The 17,334-nt window shown below is 49.4% G+C and overlaps 1 protein-coding gene across 1 annotated transcript; it reads left to right on the top strand.

The window, feature by feature from the left end:
• Positions 1–2,923: 2,923 nt before the first annotated feature.
• On the top strand, positions 2,924–12,946 carry LOC102931882 (cytochrome P450 2C5). Its single transcript, XM_037914105.2, has 9 exons — positions 2,924–3,137; positions 3,388–3,550; positions 4,484–4,633; positions 6,113–6,273; positions 6,887–7,063; positions 7,842–7,983; positions 8,810–8,997; positions 9,817–9,958; positions 12,547–12,946. Exons 1-9 carry the CDS (start codon positions 2,961–2,963, stop codon positions 12,726–12,728), a joined length of 1,482 nt encoding a protein of 493 aa, XP_037770033.1. The 5' UTR covers positions 2,924–2,960; the 3' UTR covers positions 12,729–12,946.
• Positions 12,947–17,334: the final 4,388 nt, after the last annotated feature.

Below are 17,334 nucleotides of genomic sequence, written 5' to 3'. Positions count from 1 at the left end.
TATGTCCACCGAAGGTAGAACAAGAAGTAATGGGCTTAATCTTCAGCAAGGGAGAATTAGGTCAGATATTAGGGTTAAACTCTGAAACAGGCACCCAAGGGAGGTTGTGGAATCCCCGCCACTGGAGGTTTTTAAGAGCAGGTTGGACAAACCCCTGTCAGGGATGGTCTAGGATTACTTGGTCCTGCCTCAGTGCAGGGAGCTGGCCTTGCTGACCTCTCGCGGTCCCTTCCAGTCTTACAGTGCTATGATTCTATGACTATGAGACTCATGATCAAATCGCAAGAGCCAGCAACACTATGGTGAGTTCATTTTCGTCTGAGTCCCCTGTAGCTGCATGAATGAGCCCGAGCTGGCATGACTCTCAGCAGGCGATGCTCACAATCAATCCCCCAAACTGACCACAACCAGAACTGCCCCCCTCCACACACATAGGGGAGCAGCACTTTCACAGAAAGGAGGCCGCGATCAGCTTGCCCCCTCCACAAAGGCTGCCTGGGCATCAATTCCTGGAGGGCCCCAAACTCCAAACAATCACAGTGCCACCTGGCAATGGTGGGTTAAAAAGCGCAAAATACCTTGGGAAAGCATTGCCATCCACTCCCTCCCGCCCCTCAGCCCGCCAGCCAGGTGGTTTGCATCACCACCACTGCAATTATCTTCTGCCTGCTCCCTGGATTCGGTACGTGGTGGGTCACGTTTTTTTGCACAAGACAGTTCATATGTACAGGAATGTGTGTGCTCATGCGGTTAGTCACGGCAAACAGCCGGGGGCCAGATACTCCCTGGTGCTACTGCCCCTTTGCAGGGCTACGGAGGGGGTTGCACAGCAACACTGGGACAACCAGTGATGCCTAGGACATGGAGGAAAACTACTACTCCATCCACTACCACCTTTTATTGAGTGATGTTCCCACGGAAAGAGGAATTTGAATGAAATCTCTTTAATGCAGCAGTAAACTTGGTGATGCTTCTTACTGCAGAGGACTGTTGTTATATATATATGTACTATAGCAGCAGCTAGAGGTCCCATCATGCTAGGTGCTCTACATACACACAGTAAGAGACAGTCCCTGCCCCAAGGAACCTGCAGTCTAAACAGACAAAGGAAGGATTGGGAGTGAAGCCCAGAGCAACTGAATAACTCACCCCAGTGACTGTGGCAGAGCCAGGAACTGATCCCAGATGTCCTGAGTCTTATCTCAGTGCCTGGGCCACTAGACCATTCTCACATTTACTGCGTGTCACGGAAATGACTGTGCCCAGTAAGCACAATTGCACTAGCACCCTCTGCAGAAGGGCAGAGCAGTTCTCCTAACTGTGCTGCCTCCACATCAGGGGACAGGTGGTCGAAATGATCCAAAATCGCTCTGCGATGAGCACGAAACCTCCGATCAAAACAAAACATTTCAATGTTCTCCACTTTTTCATTTTGGCTCAGTTCAACATTAATCAGTTTCCCCTGAGCAGCTATGATGCCTCATAGGAGTTGTAATTTGAGTGCCTCATGCCCCCATTCTCTTCAATTGCCTGGATTCCACAGCAAGACAACACTTCCCATGATGCAAGGTGGTCACACAACTCCCACAATGCACTGCACCACAGTATATCATGGGAGATGTAGTCCAGCCTGGGAGTCCAGCCTATAGAGACAAATGGGGACATGAGGTAACCAAACTACAATTCCCATGAGGCAATATGGCCGCTCAGGCAGACATATTAATGTCAAACTGTTCTGAATCGATACAGTTCAATTCTCTTTGACAAACTGGAATATTTTTGTCAGTGTTCAAGCACAAGAAGAAAGTCAGAGCCAAGACAGTGCAACATTCAGGCTTTTTTTCTTCCTCTCCGTGCACTGTCCTGTCCCATCAAGCACTCCCTGAAAGTAGAATTCGCTAGGTCCCTAGAAATTACCCTATACATATGCATGCTATCATACGATATAGCCCCCTATTGGGAAGCTATCGATCATAACAAGTTTGATTCGAGGTTGACCCCACCCAAAACAAAGTATTTAGTTTCAATTTTCCCAATGGGAATTAAAAAAAGAAAATTCAGCAACACTGAAATTTTCCCATGGAAAAATGTTGATTTTTCGCAATCTACTTTTTCCATATATATATAAAATCCCGCAATGTGATGGAAAACTCCTGACCAGCTCTAGGAGCAACACCAAATCTAGTTAATTTCAAGGAATGGGCTCCAAGCAGTTTCAGGTGTGGCCCCAGCCCCTGACCACTCTACTAACTGTTGTGGCTTAACAATCTCATTTTCCTATTTTGACAAATGGCTTTCTCTCCCCTATGACTGTGCCAGAGATTCATAAAAACAAGAGGGCAATGCCTAACTAAGGCTCTGATCCTGCAATGGAATAAGTATAGGCAATTCCTTGCACTACTGCAGATTCCTAGTCAAGACAGCCCACACGGTCCTTTTGGCAGGGTTGGGGCCTTGCTGATAATACAGGGGACGTGATGAAACTGACTATACACAAAGCAGAGCAAACGGAAAAACCAACAAACCAAGAGACGGGGCCGGAGGTGGGGGGCATGTTTATCTCCATGCTCTCTCGGTTAGAGACATCTTGTTCTGCATAGCAGCAATTGGGAAACCTTTTTGAACAAACGGTTCCTGCTGGTGTCCGTTCCAGTGCGGAAGTGTTCAATTAGTCACACACATGAGACAACAGCATCTCTGTGTCACTGACCCTTAGAAGGGGAGATAAAGGGTCAGAGACCAAGATGTGATAAAAAATGACATTAAGTAACCTCCTGTAGACACAGTAACCTCTGGTGGGGACAGAGATGCCTAGGAAGAGGGTGCTATATATAGAGAAGCTGGAGAGCAGATCTGGGCACCTCTCTACTCATCAGTGGAGTGCAGCATTTCATCCAGCCTTTCTGGCAAGCGAAAACAGTTCCTTTGCTGCCCTTCTGTGCGGGAGGTGACAGACAAGGATGGATGCTGGAGTGGCTGGGATCCTGAGTCTCTTTTTAATCCTCTCCATCATATGCTTCATGCTTTGGAAAAACAACCAGAAACGAGGCCAGCTCCCTCCAGGACCAGCCCCGTGGTTCCTTCTGGGCAACCTGTGGCAGAAAGATATTCTGCCCCTACACAAATCCTACCAGAAGGTAAGGGACTTCCTTGCAGGCTAGTCTCACATTCCTGGCCTTGGGATGCCCTTGGTAAGTTGTTCCAAAGGCTAGGTACACTCTCAAATGTAGGCCTTAGTTCTCCATCTATCTGTGCCCAGTTGTTTGTCACTGATCTTCCCCAGTATTCGAAATCCCACCTTTATCTCCGCTTTATGGCTCTTGTAGAGAGCGTCAGCGATTTCAGTTTAGCTGATTAACTGAGCCCTCTCTGCACCTCTGCCCCCAGCTCCGCAAGAAGTATGGCCCAGTGTTCACCATCTGGCTTGGACCAAAACCGGCTGTGGTGCTCTGTGGGTACGAGGCGGTGAGAGACGCTTTTGTGGGTCACGCCGAGGAATTTGGTGGACGTGCCGCCATTGCCATTCATGAGAGAGTGACAGACGGATACGGTGGGTGTTTGGGTCTCTCCTCTTCTAGGTTATTTTATTGCGCCTTGGCTTTGTGGTGAAGTCCCTGACTGCAGAGGTCTGAGAAGAGAGTGGATGAAAGCCCTAGACAAGAAAGGCTGGTCTAGTGGTTAGGGGACTTGCCTGCACCTTGGAAGATGTGGGGTCAATTCGTTGCTCTGACACAGACTTCTTATGCACCCTTGGGCGACTCACTTAGTCTCTCTGTGCCTCAGTTCCCCACCTGTACAATGGGGATAATAGCACTGCCCTGCCTCACAAGGGTGTTAGGAGGATAAATACATTGAAGATTGTGAAATGTTCAGATAACAGGGTAATGAGGACCAAATGCATACCTACAGAAAACAGCAGTCCCCAAGGGTGTGGCATTACCCCACCACTTTTGCAAGGGCCAAAGGAGAGCTAGTCAAAAAAATCCATTCTAAGAAAGTTTACAGGAGTTGATTTCATTCTGTTGGGCTTGAAATGGTCTTTTTCACAACTTTTCATGGTGTTTTTTCACCAGGTTTTCCGTAAATGAAAAATTTCCATAACTATTTTAAATAAAAAATGTGAACAATTTTGTTAACCTCAACAATTTTTCACAAAGGAAGCTGCTTTCACTATATGTAGATTCTGGCACGTTACATAGAATCATAGCCATCTTAAACTGGAGGTATTTATTAAATAAATCAGCTAACAACTATAGACTCAAACAAACAGACTTCCACACAGGTTGAGTTCCAGCTTTGTCACCCTTGTTTACCAGGGACCACATCCTGTCTGGAATTTTGTATAGCACACCCTAGAGACATCTACTGGCTGAATGATATGCTGTCCATAGTTAATTTTCCAGAATTTCTGGACTCTTTGTCTCTAGTAACCTGCTGTGGGTTTTGGCAGTCAAATGATAGATTTTTAACTGCATCTTTTTAGGGCTCATCACTGGCAGTGAGAAGAAACAGAGAGAGCTCCGCAGGTTCACAATCGCTACGCTGCGGGATTTTGGGATGGGGAAGAAGACAATGGCGCAGCGGGTGCAGGAGGAGGCTCAGTATTTGGTGGAGGCAGTGGCAGACATGGAAGGTAATTTGAACCCTGTTCATTTTAATGTGCTGATACAAATAGAAGATACAGAATAGCCTTGTTGTCTCAAGAAGCAACTCATATACGTAAATGGGAGAGATCTTTATAGGAACAGGGACCTACAGCCTTATCTTAAATGATTAAGGGCCTGCTGGAAAGCCCTTTGGAATCAATGGAAAGATTCCAGGGCTCTAAGCCAAGCTTTTGGGCCCAGATCCTCCAAGCTACTTAGGAGACTAACTCCTGTTTAAACTCCTAAATACCTTTGAGGACCTGAGCCTTAGCATCCCTCCCTTCCTTCCTGATGACCTGCTTCTGTCAAATAGTTAGTGCATCACTGAGCCTGGATGTAGACAGGGTATCACAAATGCACCCAGCACAGTTATTGCGGGAGAGACTGGGGATGGACCCTGTAGCTTTTGCCCACAAATCGGGTTGATATTGGGTAACTCTCATAGAACGGTTCACTGCAAAAGGGAAAAAAATCCGAAGCTAAATTTCACAAGGCGACAGCTGTGAGAATAACACATTTCACTCTAGAAAATAAGCTTAGTCTCTAAGGTGCCACAAGTACTCCTTTTCTTTTTGCGGATACAGACTAACACGGCTGCTACTCTGAAACATTTCACTCTGAGTCCCAGCCCCTGAATGCACTTCCACCTAAAGGGCTAGGAACCGTGAGGACCCTGCAGAGTGTTCCTAGGTTCCACTGGATGATGTGTTTTTCCACATCCATAGAGCAAACTGATACTTTCATCCAGAATGATCTTTAGTTTGGGTGCTCCCTTAATCTAAAATAAGAGAGATCAAAAGCGTAGTGTCTCCATTAGAGAGAGAGAGAGAGTGAGAGCACAGTATGTGCGTCTCCTTTAACAATCTGCACTGAGTTCTGAGAACAAAAATGGCGGCTGAGCTCTCCACAGAGGAAGAGAGCTTAGAAATTTACAGCACAAATAAAAACAGAAGAGTTATATAGCTAAATATGCTACGTGCTGGGCTGTAATGGATAGGTGAATGGGTTCCATCCTTCCTCCCCACTAGAAGAAACAGAAAGACAAAGCAGGTTTTCTGTGAAGATCCAGAGGTGAGAAAGGGACCTCCTAGATGCCAGCAAAGGCGAGGAAGCCTTCTGGACCCCAAGCTCAGAAAATTATGGGTGAGGTATTTATCGGGCACTCCTAAAGATCCTGAGGTGTGGAGGGGGTAGGAGATCTGTGCCCCTTCTCAGTCTCACCCTGCAGGTAGGGGTGAATGGGGCCAGGGAGGTGAGTGAGTCATTGGACCTTTCCCTGGACGGCGACTCTTTATCTCAGTATTTTTTAGATTAAAAGGGTTCCATCCTGGGGCTAATTGCAGTGATGGGAAAGAAGCACATTATGTTTACGGGGCGGGGAGGAACTCGGCTGTGAACAAACCAGAGATGCATGTTGCATTTGACTCTATTCGTTGTGCTCTCCCTTGCCTCCATGGATGCCGCAGGTGAGGCGTTCGATCCCATGTCCAGAATCAGGCACGCTGTTTCTAACGTGGTTTGCGCTGTTGTCTTTGGGAGTCGTTTCAGCTACGAAGACAAGGCCTTTCTGGAGCTGTTGGGCATGATGGGGAACTACTCCTATTATTTCATGTCTCCCTTCGCACGGGTATGTATCAGCACCTCCCCTCTGAGCCCATGGGGCGCCTTCCCTCTGACCCCGTGGGGCGCCTTCCCTCTGAGCCTGTGGGGCGCCTCCCCATTCTGATACATCTCCCCGTTCAGTTCAAAGGGAAGGCAGTGGAAAAACTCTCCTTACCATCAATAGCAGCTGGACTGATCCAAAGCCTTCTGCAGTTAATGGAGAGACTCACTGACTTCAAGAGTTTTGGATCAGACACCTAGGCCCTGATTCAGGGAAGCAACCCTCTTCAATGCACATGCTTCAGTGGTGCCCTGAATCAGGGCCATGAAGAGCATTTTCCCACTTCCAGCCCTGCTGTGCATCAGCTGGCCCTGTGCAGTCCCAGGCCAAAATCTTCCAAAGTGGCCACTGAGTTTGATGGGGCCTTCATTTTTACTGGCCACTTTTCGAAACGCAGCTGTCCAAGGTGTGGCCGGTCGGACTGAGGTGTTGTCACCCATGGATCAGGGCTGGAACCACATGTGACTCCACATGTGAGAGAAATGATCAAGCCCTGCCACCACATCTTGGGGGTCGGGGGGATGAGAGAGGTGCACCCACGATCTCAGAACAGCCCTATCACATCTCTTATTCCCAGGTGTACAACACCTTTCCTGGCATCATGTGTTACCTGCCGGGACCACACAACAAGGTCTTCACTGAAAGTGAGAAGCTGAAGAACTTCATCCGAAAAAGGATTGACTCTCACAAGCGGAACCTGGATCCAAGCTGTCCCCGGGACTACATTGACTGTTTCCTTATCAAGTCAGAGAAGGTACAGCAGGGCCTGAATGCCTTGGGGCTATTTCTAACTCTAATGACAGTAGCAAGAAGGGACCCCATTCAATGGGTGTGTATAACATTGCATTCAGACCTAAGTGCTGGCTGATCAGCACGTTAGGGATTAATAGATGACAGGGACACGAGAATCCCAGCCTGGCCTCGTATCTCCAGCTCAGCCAGTAAACTGAGACTGGGTGCTAGAGCAATAGCAGGCTGCCAATCAAGGGCTCTGCTATGAGACTGGCCGGCTCTGAGGCTTACCTAAGCAGCATCTTGGTCTAGCAGCTAAAGCTGGGACTTAGGTGATCATGGGTTCTCTTCTCATCTCGGCCACTGACTGCCTGTGAGACCTTGGGAAATTCACTTTCCTGCTGTTTCTTATTCTGTAAAATGTCAGGAATAATTCCTATGCCCCAGGCTCATGGTGAGGCTTAGCTGCCATTCCCAAAGCACTTTGTGATCCTAAGACAGAAGTTGCTCCTCGCGAGCTAAGTGACCTGTGTATTTTCTAGAACTATCTGGGGAGGTGGATGCGGCTCAGGGCTATGAAACGCTGAGGACTCCAGGTAGTGCTGAGGGCGAGGCGAATCCCAAGGCATGCCAGAATCCAACAAAGCTGCTGTTCACAACCAAATGAACCCCTGTCTTCACTGCCTAGAGCTCTGGATGGGAACCAAACTCCCGTTGCAGGCATGCTGTACAGCCTGGGGATGATTTTACAGCTGTCACTTTCTTTAAATCCACCAACCCACCCCTCTATCTGTTTCCAGGGAACGAGCACGTCAGGGGATGTATTCAGCAGTGAAAACCTGCTCATGGCAGTGTTTGACCTCTTTGGCGCTGGGACAGTGAGCACGGCCAATACCCTGTTGTTCTTCCTCCTGGTGATGGCAAAGTTCCCACAAATTCAAGGTACAAAGAACTGGGGGGTTGGGGGGGGGGTTCCTCTTCAGTGGCTTTAAGCCATGATGCAGCAAGAGGACTGATTCAGATTCTCTCCCTCTGAGTGTGCTCAGCTGAAGTGCCCTATGAGATAAGAACAGAACAGTAGGTCCTCTTCAACACTGCCCAAGGGCCACTGTGCCTTGAGGGGCTTGTGCACAGATCTTTGCTGGATCAGACCCGTCAAACACACACCCACACACACGACGGGACGGTCCAGGTACTGTACAGGGTCTAGTCGCAGTTCACCCGTCTCTCTTCACACCCTGCCTGAGCAGGATAAACTGACTGAGTTGGGGTGGGTGCCCATGGCATGCTCCGCAATACGTGGCTACCAGGGGACAGGCTAACCAGACAGAGGCTGAACCAGGGCTCTGCGTTTCCTGGTGCCTGTTCGGGAATGTCTCTGCACTACAATCGGAGGTGCTTGCAGCCCAGGCTGGCAAACTCACACTAGTTTTAATCTAGTTAGTGCGGCTAAAAATAGCAGTGAAGACACAGCAGCATGGGCTAGCAACATGAGCATGGACCCAGGGGTGGTTGGAAAGCCCCTGCCGCTGCCTCTTCTTTGCATTTTTAGCTGTATTAACTGGATTAAAGCTAGCGTGGGCCGGCCTACCCGGCTGCAATCTCACCTCTGACTGCCATGTAGACATACCCTCAGGGGCTAAAACCAGGCCTTTCACTCCTGTTAGGCTGCTCTGTGTTTAATCTCCAAGCTCACTCACAGTGAAGGCAAGGGGAGGACAGTGCAGCAGCCTTACAAAGCGACAGCTCTGAGTCTAATCCTTTGCAGCCAGAGTCCAGCAGGAGATCGAGAAGGTGGTGGGGGCGATCCACGCCCCAGGCATGGAGGACCGGGTGAGGATGCCGTACACCAACGCGGTGATCCATGAGATGCAGCGCAGCCAGAGCGGGCAGATGGAGAACTTCCCCCGGGCAGTGACTCGGCGCATAGAGTTCCAGGGCTACACCATCCCCCAGGTGCAATACTGTAACTCCTCAGGATATTCGCAGGGGAGGGCGAGCCTTGGACTAGAGCTGCGTCCCCCTCCCCCCGAATTGTTTGCTTGTTTGTAAAGGTCTTGGCTCTTTCCCAGTCTCTGGCAGCGCCGCACTTTTCAGCACAGTGGAGCAAAGGGTGGTGACTCTCGCAACTGATGCTGCTCCTAGTTCGCGGCGAGTGTGATTCCACCTGCTTTGGGTTCTGATGATCTGAACTCACCTCTCCCCCTTGCTCCAGCCGGGCCTGCCTTTCTCCCCAGGGCAGGGAGCTGCTAGACCGACAGCCTGTGTGATGCTGGAATGTGCTCCCCCCTTGATCTCCTGGAACCTCTAGCCATGCCGTAAAGCCCATCTGTTCCCCAAGCATGTGGAGTGAGGGTGGGCTGCAGGCCTGGGCTCATGTGACTTTCCTGTGTCCAGGTGGGTGGGGCAGCCCTGTCTATTAATCTTTAAGGGGTCAGCATCCTGAGCTTAGCATGGGCACCTCCTGGGGTTTTTATAAATCTAAAATAAATAATTCCTGGCCTGGTCTCAATTTCCTGCGACACAGCTCTGGCTCCAAGCCAGCCCTGTGCAGAGGGGCTACACAACAACGAAGATCCACTTAAACCTTCCCTGAATGGGACGTCAGTAGTTACTTGCCTTGGCCCCTTTGCAGACTGATTATTTACCGTCTGTGCATGACCAGACTTTCCGGCTGTCTCCACTGCAGGCTGCTTCTCCGCTGATAATCAAGTTAATCCATTACCGTATTTAATGTCTGCTTTTCCTGTCTCCTTCTATCCTATATCTTTACAGGGCACAGCTGTTATTCCAGTGTTCAGGTCTGTGCACTCAGACCCAAAGTACTGGGAGACTCCAGAAGAGTTTAACCCAGGTCATTTCTTGGACGAGAAGGGGAAATTTAGGCCAAACGAGGCCTTTATGCCTTTCTCTGTAGGTAAAGTCTGGGATTTACAAAGGTCTCTGGCTGCTTTTTGCTCTATAATGAGAATGTGTCAATGACCTGACTCCTGCTCCCAGCAAAGTCAACAGCAAAATGCCCATCTGAGTCTGTCTTCATTGCAGAGTTAACTCAGGCTCTTCCCCAGGCATTGTCCCTAACCCCTCTCCTGTCCACACACGATACCCGCTCACTCAAGTGTAATGATGCTTTCAACCCCGGCTAGCTGGCCCAGCTCAGTTTATAGGCTAGCACTCTGGTGCTGCTTTCACTCAGGCTGGTAACCTGCCCACTTTGCAATGAGGAGGCAGGTTAAATCACTAGAGTGCTGGTGGTCCCCCAGTGCCTTCCCACAATTCCCCTGTGCGTTTGGAAGGACAGACAAGCTCACCCACAAGTTACTGGGAAAGAATTACAGAGCAGCTCAGCTCACTGCAGCACCATGGGATGTGCCCCCAAAACCCTAGCAACTCACACAGGGGAGCATAGCACAAGTGAGAACGAGCAACTCAGGTAGGGATTTTCACACCCAGGCAAGGCTAACCTGGGTGCCGATCACCGATGCTAACTCTGCAATCAAGTCATACGCTAAGGAGAGTAGGATGGGAGTTCTTAGGGTATTTCTACACTGCAATATATGCCCAGGGTACAAACACAGGCTCAAGCTTACCCCCCTTTCCGTCTACACACAACTCACGTAAACCCAGGGCTTAGACCTCACAGGAGTGCAGGGTTTGAGCCTGAGTCAAGCCAGGACCGGGGTCCAAGCTCTGCAGTGTAGACACAGCCCCACTGGATTCGTGCTTTGGGAGTCCACCATAAGTATCCCATGACCAACTTCCTTTGTCCTCTGGACAGTCAAGTTTGGTGGACAAATTTTACCATGCTGCACCTCAAACAAAGGGCTACATTTTGGCCACATTTTGAGAGGGCGCTAGGAAGTCTCAGACCTGGGTGGTTGGACTTAGGCCCGCATAATGCAGTGGAAACGGTAGAGCCCCAGTTTGGGACCCAGGGTTCAGCAATTCCTAACCTTGGGTTACATATGTGTGTAGACGCTCAAGTCGTAGGTTAACAAGTCCAGGGTCTGCTAACTCGAGTTCTACTAATCCTAGGCTTACACTGCAGTGCAGACATACCCAGGAAGTGCTTTTCAACCTGGCCTATCCACCGATTCTGAAGGATTAAATGGGACTGAAGTGGCGCATGATCCTTGTGTTGGCTCCTTTGCAGAGGGCTGAATTTCACCATGATCACTGCTTGTAATGTTTCAGAGGAGCAGCCGTGTTAGTCTGTATTCGCAAAAAGAAAAGGAGGACTTGTGGCACCTTAGAGACTAACAAATTTATCTGAGCATAAGCTTTCGAGAGCTACAGCTCACTTCATCGGATTCAGTGGACTGAATGCATCCGATGAAGTGAGCTGTAGCTCACGAAAGCTTATGCTCAAATAAATTTGTTAGTCTCTAAGGTGCCACAAGTCCTCCTTTTCTTTTTGCTTGTAATGAGCATTCCACTGTAGGGTAGGACAATTATGTTCCCAAAGCCACTTCCAGCTGGCGCTGAGATGTTCAGCCATAGGGATCAGATTGCAAATAACTGTATGTGGTGGTTCAGAGGAAAGAATTTCACACCTGTCTGGATGCTGCTCATCTGCAGATAAGCAATGCTTGGGGAGGGCCGATTTTAGCATATGGAAACTACACATACTCAGGGGGATGCTCTGTTCCCCTTGAGTGGTGGCAGAACCATCTAGGTAGGTTGATGAGGCTACTACAACATTACCTAACAGAGCTGAATCTTTTAGCTCAGACAGCAGCTTATGCTTTTAGACCCTGAGGCTGCAAGTGCAATTCCAGCTCCCAGTGATCCCACAAGGGGCACAGTTTTGTAAGTGTCACTGGTTTTGGCATTCCATGCCGAGCACAACTCATTCTGTCTTTGCAAATTAGATATTTTGGGTGGGATTTTCAGAAGTGTCTGAGGGAGTTAGAGGCACAAGCCCCATTGAAAGTCAATGGGAGTTAGGCACCTCACTCAGATGCATTTGAAAATCTCTCCCCTTGTTTCTGGGAGTGTCAGATTTGGGATGCTCCTGGTTTCATTTGGAGGGATTATTTGGGTGGCATGATCAGGTTGGCCAAAGTGGGGATTTGCCCAAGTCTGTCCTTGTAACAGGATTCCATTCTGCTCAGATCTCACAGAAATCTCTCATTGATCATGGCAAAAGATAGATAAATAAATACTCCCATCGCCCAGTTATACAGCAAACTAGCGGTAGAGCTGTGTGTGGAAGCCCGGAGTTCTGGTTTTCATGTTTGTCTGTGAGGCTTCAATGATCTTTCGATAAAGAACAGCTGTGGGGGCCCTGAATTATTGTTCACACAGCATAGGAGGAAAGACCTTTGGCCATTAAAGTAACATGTGGTTGTGCTTTGCCCTGAGCTGTTCATTTGGGTAGAGGGTAGGTTGGTGGAACCCACGCCTTTTGAACTCAAGAGAAAGACTCGTATTGACTTCAGTGGGTGTTGGATCATGCCTTTAGCCTGTTTCTGTCTGTCTACCTCACTTCCTTTTCTTTCCCAGGAAAGCGGATGTGCCCAGGGGAGGGGCTGGCCCGGATGGAGCTGTTCCTCTTCTTTAGCACACTGCTACAGAACTTCACCTTCAAACTAGCGACTGATCCCCAAGAGATGAACATATTATCTCTGTGGATGGACTACCAGAACAAGGGGCCATACAGCAAATTCCATGTCATCAGGCGCTAAGCATCTGCCCGGGCATGCGAGCAGGAAGGGAGAGAGTTGGTTAGAATATTCAAAGCACTTGGGATGAACTGGGCTGGAGCAATGAGAATGCAGAGGAAACATCCACTGTATGCTCACAACTGATTGCTGAGAGCAAGGGTGGTTAAAGTGTTGGACGGGGGCTCAGAAAATCGGGGTTCAGTTCCCAGCTCTGACACAGACTCCGTGTGTGACCTTGGGCATGTCACTTAATCTCTCTGTGCCTCAGTGGCCCATTTATAAAATGCAGATGACAATAATACTGCTGTTCTCCCACCCTGTGTCTGTCTTTTCTACTTAGACGTAATGGCGACTGTCTCTCTTGCTAAATGTTTGTACAGCATCTAGCACAATGGGATCCTAATTTTGGCTGGGGCCTTTACACCTTACTGTACCGGAAATAATACTAGTCACCCCTGGATTGTCACATCAGTGTACCCTGTTCATTGTTTCAAATCAAAAACAGTGCAAAACGAATTCCCTTCACTGCCCCTGTCTACTGCAAACACCCCTTGGGGGAGGCGGGTGATTGTACAGGAAAAAGAAGATTTAAAGGTAAAATACAAGCTTTAAAACTGCACTAGCAGGATGGGGTTTTTAGTTTCAATGGGTGCAATTTTCTAAGTCAGTCAGTGACTTAGGCTCTTAAGTCCCATTTTCAAACGTGATTTAGATACTAAGAAACCTAAAGTCCTAGGCTCCTAAGGGTGAGATTTCCAAAAGTGCTTAGTTAGGTGCCTCACTCCCATTGAAAGTCTATGGGAATTAGGCACCTGGGTCATTTAGGCATGTTTGAACTTTTTACTCCACATCTTTAGAGACATGCTCGAGGCCATGTAACTAGCAGGGAGAATTGTTAATAAAAACACCCCTGGTAAATATTCACACACACACACACACACTTGTCAGTACAATAATTTGTCAATAGGCCGGGATTTTCCCACAGCAGAACATACCAGTATTCATGTAAAATTCTCCCCAGTGCCAGAGCCTCCTGGGGCGGGGGGCAAGTGGGGCAATTTGCCCCAGGCCCCGGGCACCGCAGGGGCCCCCACGAGAATGTCTGAAGTCTGAGGTCTGAGACAGGGAAGGGGCCAGTAGCGTAGCTGGGGGGGGGGAAGCGGGGCAGCGGCCGATCTCCCGCTGAGCACAAGTGGCGCCTTTTACATTTTTTGGCGCCTTTTTAATTTTTACTCACCCGGTGGCGCTCCGGGTCTTCGGCGGCGTTGCGGCTGGAGCGAGTGAAGGACCTGCCACTGACGTGCCGCCAAAGACCCAGAGCGCCGCCAGGGGAGTACAAGCGGCTGGCACCCTTTTTTTATGTCCGCTCCCCCTGTTCGCTCCACCTGGCTACACCTCTGGAAGGGGCCCCCGAAATTGCTTTGCCCCAGGCCCCCGAATCCTCTGGGCGGCCCTGCTCATTGCTCGTGTGAGGCCTTCCACGCCCCCTTGGCACTGGGCTGAAGTTCATCCACAATGCAGACCCAGGACATTTTCAAACGGATTCTCTGCTCCTTGAAGTCTTTAAACCACGATTTGAGGACTTCAATAGCACAGACGTAGGTGAGAGGTTTTTCGCAGGAGTGGGTGGATGAAATTCGGTGGCCTGCATTGTGCAGGAGGTCAGACTAGATGATCATAATGGTCCCTTCTGACCTAAATATCTATGAAAAGCAGCCTCTGATTTTGGGTGCCCAGCTCACCAGTGTAAGGGAGAGGAGGGCCAGGCCCAGGTCCTCATAAGTCCTGGACTGGACTGGACTGGGTCGTCATGAAAGGGGCTGCTGGCTCCGTTGCAGACACACATTTGTGACTGCCCACTCAATCCCCCTTTCATCCTCAGATCGGCTGTGTCACCAGCTCTCCTCCTTTGTACTAGGAGGGTGAGTTGGACCTACCTGTGAGGAAGGATGGAGGTTTGCGATGCTGGGCCCTTGGCGGAGGTGGGGTCACCAGTGTGCCAGGTGGGGACTCGTCATTGATCTCTCTGCAACAACAACAAAAGAAACTCCGAATGAGAGATGTCAGTCATTTTTTCACCCATAATTATACCTGAAGCTGCATTAATGGAATTTCTCTGGCAAAGGGGAGTCCAGAGCAACCAGAGAAAGGGATAAAACTACGGTTTTCAAAAGGGGCTTGTGATTTGGGTGTCTGTCTGAGGCACCATGGGCCAGATGCTCAGAAATGCTGAGCACCCAAAGCTCCAGCTGAAGTCAATGAGGGACTGAACTGGTGTCCCACTGCTTCCTGCCATTGTTTGCACTTTCGTTAGAGAGGAGAAAATCGCCAGCTCCCAGTGAATTTGGGAGAAGGGATGCTTTGGAAGTTAAAGCGTGGACTGGAACTCTGGAGAGCTGGCTTCAATCCCTGTGCACCAGGGATCAGGACCTGCAGCAGAGGCAATCTCTTGGCAACCCAATGAGCACAGCAGGCCTGCAGCAAGATGCCTGATTGACTGTACCACCTGACTGGTCAGGAAAGGCCGCTGGCTGGCTGGCTCTTAAGCACAGCAGCAGCAACAGCTCTCTGGCTGCTCAGTGTGTTCACATCTGTGCTGTGATCCTCCCAGCGTCTGTCACTTTTCCTCTGCTCCTGTCTTGCTCCAGCCCTGCTCCTAGTCCTGTTCTTACTTTGTTCCCCTGTCTTGCTCTTCACCTTGCTCCTGGTTCCAGCTTCCTCACTCTGACCCGGGTTTCTGATCCCAACTCTGACCGTTGGCTTGGCTATTAGTTCCTGGTTCTAGCTCTGATTCCTAGCATGGCTGCTGGTTCCTGACTCCAGCCCTGACCTTAGGTTTGGATCTGCTTCCCTGGCTCCTGCTCCACCCAGCAGGCCTGACTGTCCACAGCCTGGTATGTGACCTCCTTGGGCAAGTCACTTCATCTCTCACCAAACCTCAGTTCCCCACCCATGCAATGGGGATAGTAAGACTTCCTTCTCCCCCACACCGTGCGTTAGGTCCATTTAGACTGTAAACTCTTTGGGGCAGAGACTGCCTCCTACTATGTGTTTGTCCAGGAATTAGCCCAATCTCAACTGGGGCATCTTGGTGCTACCACAATCGAGTGGAGGAGGAAACTGTTAGAGTTTATCTGATTTTTTCCTCAGTGCTTTTAATCTTCAAACAAACCTTTTTCTACTAAGACGCACACTGTAACCCAACCCTTCTGTGACGTGTTCGGTCACAGAGACCCCGTTGGAATGGTCACCTGATGTGCTGAGACTACCTCTGAACCCATTTTCCCTGCCAGCTTGGGACTTCAGAACCCTGCCTTGTTGAGCCAGATACGCTAACCTGCTGCAACACAGACCCAGGGTCTGAACCATGTCCCCAGAGCTGCAGCCTTAACTGAAAACAGCTTAGCGAGTCCAGCTCCCAATGGGATCCAAACCCCAAATAAATCCATTTTACTCTGTATAAAGCGTACACAGGGTAAACTCATAAATTGTCCGCCCTCTATAACACTGATAGAGGAATATGAACAGCTGTTTGCTTCCCCAGCTTTAATCACTTCTCTGGGTTAATTAATAAACAAAAGTGATTTTATTGAGTATAAAAAGTAGGATTTAAGTGGTTTAAAGTAATAACAGACAGAACAAAGTAAGTTACCGAGCAAAATAAAACAAAACACACAAGTCTAAGCCTAATACATTAAGAAACTGATTACAGGTAAATCTCACCCTCAGAGATGTTCCAATAAGCTTCTTTCACAGACTGGACTCCTTCCTAGTCTGGGCCCAATCCTTTCCCCGGTACAATCCTTGTTAGTTCCTGCTCAGGTGTTAACTAGGGGATTTTTTCATGACTGGCCTGCACGTTTGCAGTGGAGACTTGCAGGTAAACAGAGCCATCTACAATCAATTGTCCTAGACAATTGGAGCCATCAAGATTCTAAACCACCATTCATGACCCACACTTTGCATAATTACAATAGGACCTCAGAGTTATGCTGAATATTCCTAGCTCTGGGAGGGAGGGGAAGGAGCAAGGGCACAGCAGGCTCAGGGGAGGGGGCGGGAAGGGATGGAGTGGGGGCAGGGCCTGTGGCAGATCCAGGGGTTGAGCAGTGAGTACCCCCCGGCACCTTGGAAAGTTGTCACCTGTAGTTCCAGCCCCGGAGTCGGTACCTATACAAGGAGCCGCATATTCACTTCTGAAGAGCCGCATGTGGCTCTGGAGCCACAGGTTGGCCACCCCTGCTGTAAGGACACCCCCTTAAATGTTCTGTGATTCCATTCCATGGGCTCAGCCCCACAAGTTTAATCAGATCCATACTCTTCCAATCCCCTTCCGCACCCGTCCAGACATCATCAGTCCCACAGTCCTGTCATACCACGCCAAATCTATTAATCCTTCCAACCTCCTCACGCACCACTCTCCCCCATCACCAGCATTTTGTGGAGGCTTCTGCCCCAACCTGGCTATGTTCCTCACAGCCACCTTTATGCCTCCCTGATTCTTGGCCCGCTAAAATGACCGTTGGTGTAAGTCAGAGCAGTCTCAGGGCTGCTCTAAGTTGTACTGGCTGCTGTGATTTCCACAGGGGCAGTTTCACCAGCTGCAGATTGAATGGAGTCTCATCTC

Source organism: Chelonia mydas, chromosome 14 (genome assembly GCF_015237465.2).
Source record: "Chelonia mydas isolate rCheMyd1 chromosome 14, rCheMyd1.pri.v2, whole genome shotgun sequence".
NCBI lineage: Eukaryota > Metazoa > Chordata > Testudines > Cheloniidae > Chelonia > Chelonia mydas.
The sequence above is the reverse complement of the archived record's forward strand: the minus strand, read 5'-3'. Positions and strand labels throughout refer to the sequence as shown.